Genomic DNA, 15,381 nt, shown 5'->3' with positions numbered 1-15,381 from the left:
AATGCCTTCCAGGTAATAGGTTAGTTGATGTGTCAGGTAATAGGTTTAGTGTTATGCTGATGCACCAGGTAATAGATTTAGTATTATGCTGATGTGCCAGGTAATAGATTAGTTGATGGGCCAGGTGTTAGGTTAGTATTATGCTGATGCGGGGTGGGGGTCTCAGGTGGCTGCTGTGCTAAGTAATAAATGAGAGTTTTCCTTATCAATACCACACAATTACATGGTGGTAACCTGCTCAGTTAGGCCAGGGAAGAGGTTATTATGGGGCACAGGTAAGCTTTTTCCATTTTAATCAGACTAATGTTTATAGACCAATTTTCCTTAAACGATATTAAAAATAGCTGACATTTTAAGGCGCTTACTATATGTCAGATATACATATATACATAAACAGGGTTCATATACATATTATTTCTTTAATTCTCATAGCAATCCTATGAGCTACATACTATTATCATCCTCATTTTACAGAGTGGTTAGTTGAATTGCCTGAGGTTACCCAGCTAGTAAATGATGAATTCTGTCTGATTCAGAGGCTGAGCTTGTTATCCACTATGCCACCTTTCTAATTTCATTTATTTAGAGAGGGTATGCCACATGGCCTAGCAAAGAATAGACAATTCCCAATTAAAAAGCCATATTACTAAGCTGTAGTAAATTTTATTTTCTACATATCTCTTGAATCTGTTCACCTTTCTCTATCTTAACTGTCACCACCACGGTCTAAGACACCATCACTTCTCACCTGAACAACTGCAATAGCCTTCTGTTTCCACGTTTGCTCTTTTCCAATTCTTCTTCAGAATGATTTCTATAAAACACAAAGAAGACCATGTCCCTTCCTTGCTTAAAACACTTTGATGGGCCCCCTTGCTCCTACTGGTTTAATGTCTGTCCCTTCCATTGGACTGTAGGAGGTAGCTGTGCCTATGTCTTTCAAGTGTTGTTATCTCCAGCATTTAGAATAGTGCCTCATACACAGTAGAACGTAAATACATTTTTGTTGAATGAGTGGAATCCAAATGACTTTTAAAAAGAGGATTATTAGTTATTATACTTAAATAGTAAAATTAAAAAGGATACATTTGGAGAAATGAAATCAGGTTTTCATAATCATGTAATTATTTGTTTACTTCCTGCTTTGGTCTCATGCCTTTAGACTATGAGCTCCAGGAGGGCAGGGACCCTGTCTGTCTTGTCCCCTACTCTATCCCAGCTTTAAGTGAGGTTCATGGGAGGTGCTCAATAAATATTTGTTGTATGAATAATTTTGATTACCAATGTGGATTGGAATGTGATGAATTAAAGATGACAAATAGTACTAGAACAGGAAAATATTACCACAGTTATAAGTGCTGTGGAGGATGAGGATTCTTTCATTCACTCAATATATATATATATATATATATATTTTTTTTTTTTTTTTTTTGAGACAGAGTCTCGCTCTGTTGCCCAGGCTAGAGTGAGTGCCGTGGCGTCAGCCTAGCTCACAGCAACCTCAAACTTCTGGGCTTAAGCAATCCTTCTGCCTCAGCCTCCCAAGAAGCTGGGACTACAGGCATGTGCCCCCATGCCCGTCTAATTTTTTCTATATATATTTTTAGTTGGCCAGATAATTTCTTTCTATTTTTAGTAGAGACAGGGGTCTCGCTCTTGCTCAGGCTGGTCTCGAACTCCTGACCTTGAGCGATCCACCCTCCTCGGCCTCCCAGAATGCTAGGATTACAGGCATGAGCCACCACGCCCGGCCCAATACTCAATATATATTTATAAAGCATCTACTATGTGCCCAACATTGTGGTAGGCACAGTCTGCTGTCATGGAACTTGCAGTTTAGCGATAAATAAATAGGCAATTCAATCTGGTGAGACAAATTTTCCAAGGGAGGGCTGGAAGGGGTTGCTTAAGGGAACATCTAGGAGGGGACATTTCATCTAGACTTGGGCTGTCAGGAAGTGATGTCTAAATGGTTAGTAGCTAAAGGAAGAGGGTGAGGAAAGTGATGGAGAATATTTGTTATGTTTAAGAGCCCAGAGGTAGGAGAGGCACGGGTAAAGTTTCTTTATAGCCTAAAGTTCTTTCTTAACTTTTTCTTTCATTCAACAAATTTTTGTGCCCATATCATGTGCCAGGCATAGTTTTAAGCCATCATTAAATTTGTATTTCAAAACTAGTTGTTTAAAAATGTAAAAAAACGTGTGAGTAGTTCAGACAGTAAAAGCCTTGGAAGAGCACTGTTCAGCAAATTCTGCGATGATGGAAATATTCTATATGTGCACCATCCAATACGTTAGCCACTACCCACATAGACTATTGAGCACTTAAAATGTAGCTGGTGCGACTGAAGAAATGAACTTTATTTACTTTTAATTAATTAAAATTTAAATGGTGATATAATGGCTAGTGACTACCGCATCGGACACTGCAGCCTTGGATGGTAGCGCAGTCTAAATGGTCTGAGCCTGGTACTGGGAACAGGTAGATTTTCAGTTCTTCCCTTAAAAATGGAGATTGTTAATAAATCGTTATAAAATGTCTAAATGCTGGGCTGTTGAATGTCACCGACAGTAATAAATATCTGTGTGTAGGGGCAAGCCATAATTAGCACCTCAGTCACCAAACAGCGATTAACTTCGTATCCCGGCATCCCGAAAACCAGCCAGCTCCACAAGGTGAAAAGGTTGAAGGTCAGGGAACTCCACGCTAACCAGGGCGCACTTACGGCATTCTGCGACCCTGAACTGCATCATGGGCTTTGTAGTTCAGCATGCTGGGGTCGCCTCTCAGTAGGCCTATCGAGTAGACTTCCGGTGTCCCGTTGTCCTCTGGGAATTGTAGTTAATAGGCTCCTGCTGGGCGCCGGCTGTCGTGGACTAGGAACTACAATTCCCGGCGGGCCAAGAGAAGCGCCCGGCTGTAGTTAGTTGTGAGCCGGGAGATTGCCTCAGCAGGTGTGAAGCGTGTGTCGTGGGAGGCCGGCTTCCTCAAGAGGGAGGGGAAAGGTTGTAACCACTCCTTTGAGGGGGTCGCCGGGGTCACTGTCGTGGATTTGTGGAGTCTGCTGGGCGGCGCCATGGCGGTGAGTTTGGGCGGGAAGAGAGTCCGCTGGGCTGGGCCCTGGATCCGGGCTGGCTCGCTTTGGGGGCTCTCCATGTGCTGCTAATCGCTGACCTGAAGGCAAAAATCCTTTTCTAAAGGAGAGGACTCCCCCAAACCCCTAGACATTTAAGGCGTGGCTGTCATCGAGAATTTGCTTTTTCATGCTAGCTGATGACCGAGGAACTGATGTCTTTAACTTTATAGACTATTTGAATGTCATTTTTATTATTTCACTTGAAGATTCTAAAACCGACGTGGGGAGAGAGGAGTATGTAACATGGATTTCTCCCTTCAGCAAAATACAGAGTACCTCTCCGTAAAACAGACAAAAATCTCTTAATGGTGTTTATGTATGTGTGTGTGCTTCATGCTAAAACATACGGTAGAGTATTATGTCAGGTGGTGATAAGTGCTATGGAAAAAAATGGAGCAGGGAGCGGGGGTGGGTAGGAGGGCAGTTGCAATTTTAAAAAGGGTGGTCAAGCAAGGCTTTGCTAAGAAGGTGGCGCAAAGGAAGTATGGGAGCAAGCCGTGCAACCGTATGGAGGGAGAGGTTTCCAGGCAGAAGCAACAGTGTGAGTGAAAAGCAAGGAGGGTTGTATGGCTAAAGGACAGTGATCCAAGGGAGATGTGTGTGTGTGTGTATAGAGGGGAGGGACATTGGTGGTGGTCAGTGGGTGAGCCTTGTAAGGCCTTGTAGGTTGTTGCAAGAATTTTTTTTTTTGAGACACAGTCTCGCTCTGTTGCCCTGAGTGCCGTGGCATCAGCCTAGCTCACAGCAACCTCAAACTCCTGGGCTCAAGCAATCCTACTGCCTCAGCCTCCCAAATAGCTGGGACTACAGACATGCACTACCATGCCCAGCTATTTTTTTCTATGTATTTTTAGTTGTCCAGCTAATTTCTTTCTATTTTTAGTAGAGACGGGGTCTCGCTCTTTCTCAGAGCTGGTCTCGAACTCCTGTCCTCGAGCGATCCACCTGCCTCGGCCTCCCAGAGTGTTAGGATTACAGGTGTGAGCCACTACGCCTCGCCAAGAACTTTGATATTAACTCTGGAAGCCATTGGAATGTTTTGCATAGATAAGTGACAGAACCCAGATCTGATTATTTAAAAATTATGACTCTGGCTGCTGCTGTGTTGGGGGGTGATAATTAAGAGTGAAAGCGGATAGATCAGTAAGAGTTCTGAGTAATCAGTTGAGAGAGGATAGGGGGCTTGAGCCATGGTAGAAGTAATGGAGGTGATGACAAATGGTTGGGTTCTGGATATATTCTGAAGGTAGAGCCAACGATATTTGCTGATGAATTGGATGTTGATAATTTGGAAAGCTGTGGGAGGAGCAGTGTTTGGTTGAGGCGGATGTGAGATCAGAGGTTCTTTGTACTTGTTAAGTTTGAGATGCCTGTTGGACATTTCAGGTGGATCTCTGTGAATTTGGAGATCAGAGGAGAGATTGGATGTAGAGGGGAATATTGATGATGTTTAAAGGGGCTGGGTGAGGTTACTAAGGTAAGCATTAGGTATATACAGAGTATGCAAGAGATCCAAAAAATGTGATGAAGAATATTCAGCAAAGGCAACTGAGTAGGAAGTACTAGTGAGAGAGGAGGGCACTTAGGAGACTGTGGTGTCCTGGAAACCAGGTAAAGGAAGTGTTTCAAGGAAGAGAGTGTCAAGAGCTATTAGTTGATCAAAGTAATGAATGAAGACTGAGAATTGACTATTGGATTTAGGAACATGGAGGTCATTTACACTGTTCTGAGAAGTGATGGGCAAAAGCCTGATTGTAGAGTGATTTCAATAAAGAATGAGAAGAGAGAGACTGGAGATAATGAGTGTGGACAACTTTTGAGGAATTCTGCTATAAAGGAAAGCAGAAGAATGGGGTAGTAGATAAAGATCAAAAGAGGGCTTTAAAAAATGGGAGAAATTACACAGTGCTTGGGTGCTCATAGGAATTATTCTGTAGAAAGGAAAGATTGATGCAGAAAAGAGGGACAATTGCTGGAGTGATGTTCTTGAATACAACAGAGTGGATGGGATCCAGCGCATCAGTAGAGGAGTTAAACAGGACCACACTCATCTGAAGTAACAGGAAAGAAGGCAGAGTATATGTGATGAGGGAGCTTGTAGAAGTTTTCTGTTCACTCCTGTTTTCTCAGTGAAATAGGAAGCAGGGTTGTCAGCTAAGAGTAAGGATTGGAGAGAAGGTGTTGGAGGCTTAAAGAGACAAGAGAAGGTATGAGACAATTTTCTAGGACAGTCCTGTCAGTAGGACTTTCTGTGGTGATGGAAATGTTCTGTGTTAGTACTATTTTGGCAGCCACCAGCCACACGTAGCTATTGAACATTTGAAATGGGGCTGGTGCAACTGAAAGGCTAAATTTTTAACATAACTTTAATTAATTCAAAATTAAGTAGCCATATATGGCTAGTAGCTACTGTATTGGACAGTATGCACATTAAAGTTTAAGGAAGACTGGTGACTAAGTGAATTTCAGAAATTGGTAGTATTTTTTGCTCTCACTTGAGGGTAGTGGTCATGAATTTAAATTGAGACCAGTTAGTGACCATGGTGTAGTGTCTTTTTCCTGCCACTTTCAGCTGCCTAGGTGAAAGAGCAAAGAGAGTGGATAGAAGGTTCGAGTTTTTCCAGGTAAGAATGTTGAAGGACAGGTCAGGAGCCAGGAGTGATTATAAAGATGGACTTAAGGTAGGGGAGTATAGACATGGTACAGGGTGGAGTGGAGGGCTAAGGATTAGTGAAAAAGCAGTCAGGATCATTAGGCCCCAATAGGATTGAAGAATTATTAGAGTTGGAATTCTTGAAGGGTCATCTGTGTATTACATTAAAGTCTTTTGAAATGATCTATGTGGCTAACTGAAATTGCCAAAATGATGAGAGAGGTAGTGGAAAGAGTGACCATGAACAAGGAACTAAAAATCCCAAGGAAAGAGAGTATAAGGCAGTAATTATTATCTTCATTTTACATTGGAGGAATCTGATCCTACAAGGTCAAGTATCCTTAAGTAAAAAGCAATATAATTTGTATTTATATAGCATCTAGCAGCTTACAAAAGACTCTTGTGTGCAGAAAATAGAGTGGGGCGATTGAGAGAGACTGAAAACCTGGGTAGAACCTATTTAGGATTCTATAGCTAGTAAGTGCTGGAGCCAGGATATGGGCAAAATACCAAAAGAAAGGAAAAATAGTCAGAAGATGAAGGTGTTTGTCTACCTCCACCATTTGCTGGTTTGATCACTGAACTTCAGATTGATCTCCTTTTAAATGGTAATTGCTTCTCTGCTCACTTCTTAGGGCTGTTGTTAATGTTTATAAAAGTGAATAAGTTAATGTTTATAAAAGTGCTTTAAGAACTGCATAAGTCTATGAATATTTGCGAAGATCTGTTATCCAGTTCAGTGGCTCTGTGGTGAGGGTAGTTTTGCCCCCAGGGGATATTTGGCAGTGTCTCGGAATACTTTTGATTGTCACAACTGGGGAAGTGCTACTAGCATCTAGTGGGTAGAAGCTAGGGATGCTTCTAAACATCCTACAGTGCACAGGACAAAGAATTATTTGGCCCAAAATGTCAGCAGTGCCAAAGTTTAGGAACTCTAGTTAAATAACCTTTTTTTTCTTCCTAAAAGAAATAATAAATAGGCTGGGCACAGTGGCTCACACCTGTAATCACAGCACTCTGGGAGGCTGAGGTGGGAGGATTGCTTGAGCTCATGATTGGAGACCAGACTGAGCAAGACCCTGTCTCTACAAAAAATAGAAAAATTAACCGGGTATGGTGGCACACACCTATAGTCCCAGCTACTCAAGAGACTGAGGAAGGAGGATGGCATGAGCCCAGGAGTCTGAGGTTGCAGTGAGCCATTATGATGCCAGTGCACTCTAGCCAGAGAGATGGACTGAGACTCGACCTCACAAAAAAAAAAAAAAAAAAAAAAAAAGGAAAGGAAAAGAAAGAAATAATAAATAACCTTTTATTACCAATGAATAAGTTGAGGCTCAGAATGATCAAGTGACTTGCTCATGGTTATGCAACAAGTTGGTGCTGGGGCCAATATCAGATTTCATAACAGTCAACCTTTGAGGTTTTGAGGAATTAGTTTTTTTGAGAAGCAGAAAACTTAAAAAAGAGCTTTTGTGTGTTTAGCAGGCTCTCAGTATGATGAAAAGAAACACATAGTTCTAAGTAAGTTGTGAAGACTTGCTTTCATGTTCTTTTTTAAAGTGGGTAATATCGTCATTTTTAAGCAAAAAATATTTGTCATGTAACTTCTGTGCCAATGGCATTGTATTGGGTGCTGAGATGACTATAAAAGATCTAAAAGTTCCTGCCTGTAGGGAGTTTGCAGCCCAACTGGGTAAATGTCTTAGGGATCATTTGGTTGCATGCAATGGAAGTCAACTCAAGTAGGTTTAAGTAAAGGGGAATTTAGTAATGATACAATGGAATATCATGACTCACAGCTGTAGAGTAAGAGGTACAACTAAGTTTCATGAGGCCCTAGATACTTTTGCCTTTGTGGCTCTTTCCTCTGTAAAAATATTAAAAATTATATTTTACAACTTATTGATATAAAGACATACTATATATTAAATTTTTTTCTTTGGCCTCCAAGTTCACTTTTTTCTTTTGATTTTAAGAAAACTAAAACATTTTCTTGAAGGCCCTAAAAGTACTGTGGGCCCTAAGCACTGTGCCTACTGTAACTATTGCATAAGTCAGCCATTAGGAGTTGTAGAGGATGTTTTAAGGGCTTGGTGGAAGTGACTTAACTTTCTTCTGCCCAAAACCACTTTGCCAGAACCCAGTCACATCTCTGCAATCTACCTGTGAATTCATCTGGAGATGGAGAAGAGTGTGCTTAATTGCATTTGCTGCACCACTCTAAATAAGTTTGGCTTCTGTTACTGAATTAGAAAGGGGAGGTTGTATATGCTGTTGCTGCCATAGTTATTTTAAAATGGTAGTCCTTATATATTAGAATTCAAAACAGGGTTTAGCATATACTGGAATCGAGGGCCTGGAGGCAGGGTTACCTATTAAGGAGAGGTTTTGCAGTAAGAGGGGGCAAAGGAGTTGATAGTCTAAATGAAGGTGGTTGGTAGCAGGAATGGAAAGGAGCGAACAGATGCAGGGGCTTACTCATTCTCGGAAAAGGAAATAAAATTATGCAACCACACTTTTTTTTAAATGGAAACTTAAAGAAGAATCCAGATTTCTTGCCACCTTGATTCAAATATACAGCCCAGTTCCTAGTTCATGTTACTTCTTTATGGCCACAATATACAAAAGCTGGCAAAGTGTTATTCACTTCTTTATTAAAATGTTTAAATATTCAACAAATATTTATTGAGGCTCTTCTATAAGGTAGACATTGAGGGTAAAATAAAAAACAAGACAGAGTCCCCACCATGAAGAAACTTACAATCTGGTGGGGGAAACAGATACTGACATCACTGTGTGATTAGCACTATCATAGGGGAAATATTGGTATGTAGGAATGTACTAAGAGGGACATCTCATCAATTCTTGGGGAGTCAAGGTGGGTGACTATCTGAGACCTGAAAGATGAGATAGCTGGGCAAAGAGATTAGTGGGGTATAAGGGCAGAGTGAATAGCTTGAATGAAGGTTCAAAGGTGAGAGAGGGAGCTTGGCACATTTGGGAAAATGCAGGTGGTTTAGTAGGCCTAGAATGGTAGTAGAGGAATGGAAGGGAGGGAGGAAAGGAGTGGCCTGGCAGAGATGAGACAAGAAGGGCCTTGAATGGCAGGTTTAAGAGTATGGACTTGATTATCCTGAGAGCATCAGGGAGCCTCTGAAAGGGGATTGACTTGGTCAAATTTGTGGGGTTTTTGTTTGTTTGTTTTGCTGAGGGTAACTTTAACAGGGCACGGGCTGACTCTTCCATCTTGGAGTTAATGACAAAGAGGAAGGCCATCGCATCTCTCAGTTGCTGGGGGAAGAGGCAAACCTCTTCCACGGGGGAGACGGCTTGCTGGATGGAGGAAAGGGGCAGTGATTCCACCCCTGTGGCCTCTGAGCCATCGGCATCATCCTCATTCTGAGGTGGCTGGGAGTGTGCTTGTCAGATCCTCTCTCTTACTAGGTTCTGGGACCTCTAGCTTTCTGGGGGGATACACAGTGTTGAGATTTACCCACATCTACAAGTGGGGCTCAAAACCTGGACTGTGTTCATCAGCGTTGGTGTTTTTCCTAGGAGTAATTTCAGTGGATCACCTATTCAGAGTTTATATCTGTTAAGGTTCTTCTCCGCTACGGGAAGGTGTGCTGTGGTGAAGGCCAAAAAGGACTTGTTTCCTATGTCCCAGTCCCGCAGTCTTGGGACCTGGCCATGGAGGCTGTCCCAGAAGTTGAGATGTTGAAGTTTCAGGTCCTCCTTTAGCAAGAGGAGAGATAGACTGGCACAGGGTGGGAGAGTCGGAAGAGACTAAGGAGATTTGTGTTTTAATATGATTTCCACCGACAGTAATTATGATCTGTTTAGGATTTATACAAACAAAAACTTATTTGTTACCTTTATTTTCCTTTGGTTCTTAAAATAACGTGTTATGTCCATGACTTTTTCATAGTACGGAGTTCTTTCTCATTTCCCCTCTGCTTTTGTGGTGAGGTTCTTCCTTAACCCATCATTTTAACTCCTCCTTGTAAACTGGCACTTCATTTTTCTTTGCTTCCCCTTTCTCTTCTATCTTATACCTATCTTATACTTGCCTAAAAAATAAAAAGGAATAGTAAACCATTTTTTGATTTAAAATACGGAAAAGTAAAAATAGTCAAAAAGTTGACAGATTTATGGTTGATTTGTACTGAATCTTAGCTAATTTTAATACTATTATTTTTCTTAATATATAGGTTGATTTAAGACAGTTAAATTGGAGAAATAGTGATGAGTTGTTTTTTTTTTTGATTGCATAGAATTTCTCTTGGCATAATACTTCAAATTGTGTAACCATTTAAAAAATAGCTAGTATCTTTGAACACCTTACTAAAAAAATAGTTAAGAATGCAGTATATCTGTGAATAGAAAGCATTTTTAAAACTGTTGGGTGGGGAGAGGGAAGGTGTGATTAAAGGAGACAGATCCAAAGGTTAGGTACAAGATGGTGTGGATACTCATCTAGTAGGCTGAAGAAACATGAGAGGAACTCAGGTATTTTCTCATTTGAAAATGTTACAGAATCTGGAAAGTTTAGCATGTAAGAAGGGAAAGAAAATCTAATATCAGTTCAGATAAGTTTATACCAGAAAATAAAATTGTAGAAATAATATTAATTTTTCAAAACAGAATTAGCTTTGTTTGTGCCTGGTCCATTTGTATCCTAAGCTTTCACTGCTGCCTGTTGTGTGAGTGCTGTGTTCCACTGCTATTAGCAGTTAATTCTTTTTCATGTAAAGTAACAAACTGGGAATTCAGCTCTAACCCTTCTATTCCAGAGCTATAGTGATCCTGCATACTCTTTTCTTCCACTTTCATCCAAGGGTGGCTTAAGGGGTGATGGGAATGTTGCCAGGTAGGTCCAATATACTGGACACTTGCTTGTCATTTTCTGTGTCATTTTAATTGCACATTAATCTGTTAACCATTTTGGAGAGTTCTTTATCAATGTCCTTGAAAAAACACACATAGATGACTAATCCTCCCTTAACTTCCACCTGTTAGTCCTTAGTGTTCTCCTTCAGTGGACATAATTGTAGATTGACTAGTAGGTACTGCTCCATCCTATACTTTTCTAAGTATTCATATGACTAGTAGGTACTGCTCCATCCTATACTTTTCTAAGTATTCATATATTTTAACTAAATGGGAACATTTGATGACAGTGTTACATTGTAGTATCTAATTTTAAAAATGTATTTCCAAGCGTTTTATGTATTTAAGTAATATTTCAACCATTCCTTTGATGTTTGAAGTAGATGGCTTATGATCACCCTAATTTTTAATCTTGTTGATTTAAATTTCAAGATAATCATGGAAGAATCTATCAGTGAGCATCTCAGTTCTGTGTGAATCCAATTCTTTTTTAAAGCAAGCCTGCTGAAGTGTAGAGTGAATTATTCTGTATCTTTTGTGTCCAATAGGAAAGAAAAGGAACAGCTAAAGTGGACTTTTTGAAGAAAATTGAGAGAGAAATCCAACAGAAATGGGATACTGAGAAAGTGTTTGAAGTCAATGCATCTAATTTAGAGAAGCAGACCAGGTGAGTTAATAGTTTGTGAAGTTCTGCACATTGCATTTTGAAACCATTGGCTTTACAGCACAAAAACTGCTCAGTGGAACACATAAGGCAGATTGTATTTATAATGTCTGAAACAGGCTGAATAAGGTGACTTTCACTTTCTGCATTCAAATTAGGATCTTTTCTGTTTTTGAAACAGGGTCTTGCTCTATTGTCCATGCTGTATTGCAGTGGTGAGAACATAGCTTATTGCAGCCTCAAACTTCTGGGCTCAAATGATCCTCCTGCCTCAGCCTCCCAAGTAGCTGGAACTGCAGGCATGTGCTACCATGCCTGGCTAAATATTTAAATTTTTTGTCGAGATGAGGTCTTGCTATATTATCCAGGCTAGTCTTGAATTCCTGGCCTCAAGCAATCTTCCCGCTTCAGCTTCCCAAAGTGCTGGGATTACAGACATGAGCCACTGCACCTGTTCTAAATTTTTAATTTTATTTTTTTGAGATGGGATCTTGCTGTGTTTCCTAGGCTGGAGTGCAGTGGCACAATCACAGCTTACTACAATCTCCCACTTCTAAGTTCAAGAGATCCTCCTGGGTAGCTTTCCAAGTAGCTAGGACTACATGTGTGCACCACCATGGCTGCCTAATTTCTTTTTTTTTGTTTTGTTGGATCTTTTTTCCTATGGAATTCTTAAAGATTTTTTTTCTACATTTTTTAACTAGTATTTTTAATATTTAGATAAGGGAAGATGTTTTGAAGTTTTGTCTTTGCTGACAGATAAAAGGAAATTATTCAATTAGAGTCATAGTGATTGTTATCTTCAAAGACAGAAAATATAAATTTTTAAAGCGTTTGTATGTATGAAGATCTTATTTCATAAATACTGTATTGCATTGATGCTATATCATTGATTTTAAAACAAACCATAGATAATGTTATGATATTGGGGAAAAACAAAAACAAAATAACTGCCTGCAAAACAGTGCCACAATAAATATATGCATAAGATGTATCCTAGCTTCAGATATGTTTAAATGTAGGAAAATAAGCTGTTTTGAATTAACAAAATACAGTGATAATGATAACATTCATAGTAAGCTAACACTGCTAGAAAACATGCCATGTTTTTTACATACGTACTCAATCTCTTAATAACCCTTTAAGGTTAACAATTTTTTAAATTCCTGTTTTATAATTGAGGAAACTGAGGCACAGAGAGGCTAAGGAACCAGCTCAAGGTTACATCGCCAGGAATTGACAGAGCCTGGACTTGTTTTTAGGACTTTCTGATTCCAAAGTCTATCCTTCTTGCTATTAAGCTACACTCTGATGGATTTTTTTTTTTAAAAAGAAGAAGAAATTGGTATAATACAAAGTCTCTAATGTTATACTTTAAACTACAATTTGTAGCTTCTATTTGGTTCTAGAATTTTGGTCAACTTTAAGGTAATTTAAAATAATTGAGAGCCAGGTATGATGGTTTGTGCCTGTAATCCCAGCTACTTGGAAGTCTAGGGTGGGAGGATTGCTGGAGCCCAGGAGTTTGAGGCTGCACTAAGCTGTGATCATGCCACTGCACTCCAGCCTGGGTGAAAGAGTGAGACCCTCTCTCAAACAAATAAAAACAAAACAAAAAAAATCGAAAGCGAGCTGAAAAGGCTTCTTTGTTCAGTACAAGAGAATGAACTATAGGTAGATGCAGTAATGCTGAAGAAACCTAGTAATATAATGCTAAGTGAAGAAAGTAAATTGCAGAAGTCTATATGAAATATACATTTTTGGTATAAAGCTCACAAGTGAGGAAAACTAAATAACAAATTATTTAAGGGCAGAGACACGCAAACTATTCAAAAACAAGGGAGTAGGTTGGGCGTGATGGCTCACACCTGTAACCCTAGTACTTTGGGAGGGTGAGGTGGGAGGATTGCTTGAGGCCAGAAGTTTGAGACCAGCCTGAGCAATGAATGAGACTCTGTCTCTATAAAAAATGGAAAAATTAGCCAGGTATTGTGGCATGTGCCTGTAGTCTCAGTTACTCAGGTGGTTGAGGTAGGAGAATCACTTGAGCCCAGGAGTTTGAGGTTGCAGTGAACTATGATGATGCCACTGCACTCTGGGCAACAAAGCGAGACCCTGTCTTAAAAACAAAAATAACAGCAACAACAAAACCAAGGGAATGGCAAAAGTGAATTTCAGAATATTGGTTATCTCTGGTAGGAGACTGGAGGGGAACACAAAGGTAGTTTCAGTGGATTCATAAGTCAGATGGTGTGTTTACAAGTGTTGTTTTTATTATACTTCATAACATATATGTAAGGTACACATCATAAGAAAAAAGAATAAACATCTTTGAAAAAGTGCTTTTTAAGTGAATCTATCCCATGTCATGTAATATTGAAGATGTTTTATTTTACCTGAGGGACTTTGAATTATTTTGTATGTATCTAGTGAAAACCTCATTTAGTTAGTAAAACATTAAATTAGTCCAGATTCCTAAGAGTATTAAAGAATTTTTTTTAGTATTTTATCTTTACTCAAGTATTTTCTTTTCTTTTTTTCTTTTTTTTTGAGACAGAGTCTCGCTCTGCTGTCTAGGCTAGAGTGCCGTTTGGTCTGCCTGGCTCGTAGCAACCTCAAACTCCTGGGCTCAAGCGATTCTCCTGCCTCAGCCTCCCGAGTAGCTGGGACTATAGGCATGGGCCACCATGCCTGGCTGATTTTTTTTTTTTTTCTATTTTAGTTGCCCAGCTAATTTCTTTCTATTTCTAGTACAGACAGGGTCTCCCTCTTGCTGAGGCTGGTCTAGAACTCCTGACCTCAAGCCACACTCCTGCCTTGGCCTCCCTGAGTGCTGAGATTACAGGCCAGAGTCACCATGCCCGGCTTACTCAAGTATTTTATCATAAGTTAAACCTCTAGTATTTGCTACAAGGATATTTATTTCTTAACAGCCACCTATAAATGTCTTATTCTTTCTGAATCAAAAATAAGTTTCAATTTTAGAGAGCTTTTAATTTCTGGATTTATAAATTTGCTTTTAAATGTCTTTTAAATAACTAAAATTTAAACAAGTTATTTATATCGAGCATTCTGTGCTCCACTCTTGTAAAAGGGACTTAACATTTTCTCTTCTGTACTTTCTTTTTCACATAATTGTCTTCCAGCGAGGGCAAGTACTTTGTAACCTTCCCTTATCCATACATGAATGGGCGCCTTCATTTGGGACACACATTTTCTTTATCCAAATGTGAGGTAAACCTTTTATGTTTACTATGATGGGATGGAGGGTCTTTAATAAATATTGTTCTGAAAAAAATTGTATCTATAGAATTTATTTCCTATGAAGGGAACTTAGAATTCCTTACTATAAAGTGTAATTTTTATATTTAAGTAATTTGATTTTTATATTTGATTTTCATATGCTGTGTGTGTATATGTATGCGCAGGGGCCTGTACATGTTCAAAAGTCATTCCTAGGTTGGTGAAAAGAGGAGAAAAAGGACAGTGCACTAGAATTTTGTAATGACTAAAATCTAGCTGGTGTTCTAAAGGAAGATGTGAAGAGAAAAACTAATGCTTTTTGTGAAAAGTCAGCATTTTGTATTTGTCTAGCATTTAAATTTGTGATTTAAATTTAATTTTCTTTCTGTAGTTTGCAGTAGGGTACCAGCGAATGAAAGGAAAAAGTTGTCTGTTTCCCTTTGGCTTGCACTGTACTGGAATGCCTATTAAGGTAAAATTGCTTGTAGGATTGGTTTCTACTCTTTTACATTGGAGCAAATAGTAGTATCCAATTTAAGATCTTAAAACAGGATTTTCAGATACTGCTATGTTATATTAAAGTTTGTGAAATGAATTGAATTTATTATAGTGAAAATTAATTAAAGAACATTTGAAGAAGTGCTTAAAGAAAGGGCATGCATTATGGTTTAAGTGATTATTAAGTAATTTTTACCTTATATATTCATGTCTATTTTAGAATTAGGTAATAACTAATTTTATTTTACTAACAAGTAAAATGCACAGCAGTTTGTGCATTTGTGACATATATAG

The 15,381-nt window shown here is 39.2% G+C and overlaps 1 protein-coding gene across 1 annotated transcript in view; it reads left to right on the top strand.

Annotated features, from left to right (window-relative positions):
* The first annotated feature begins 2,976 nt into the window (after nt 1-2,976).
* Nucleotides 2,977-15,381, top strand: part of LARS1 (leucyl-tRNA synthetase 1) — a 61,849-nt gene continuing 49,444 nt past the window's right edge. Inside the window, exons 1-4 of the mRNA XM_069484163.1 lie at nt 2,977-3,082; nt 11,231-11,349; nt 14,493-14,580; nt 14,981-15,061. Coding sequence (XP_069340264.1) covers nt 3,077-3,082; nt 11,231-11,349; nt 14,493-14,580; nt 14,981-15,061 — 294 coding nt within the window. The 5' untranslated portion in view covers nt 2,977-3,076. The remainder of the gene's footprint in view (nt 3,083-11,230; nt 11,350-14,492; nt 14,581-14,980; nt 15,062-15,381) is intronic.

The sequence above is a fragment of the Eulemur rufifrons genome, chromosome 10 (genome assembly GCF_041146395.1).
Source record: "Eulemur rufifrons isolate Redbay chromosome 10, OSU_ERuf_1, whole genome shotgun sequence".
NCBI classification, from domain to species: domain Eukaryota; kingdom Metazoa; phylum Chordata; class Mammalia; order Primates; family Lemuridae; genus Eulemur; species Eulemur rufifrons.
The sequence above is the reverse complement of the archived record's forward strand: the minus strand, read 5'-3'. Positions and strand labels throughout refer to the sequence as shown.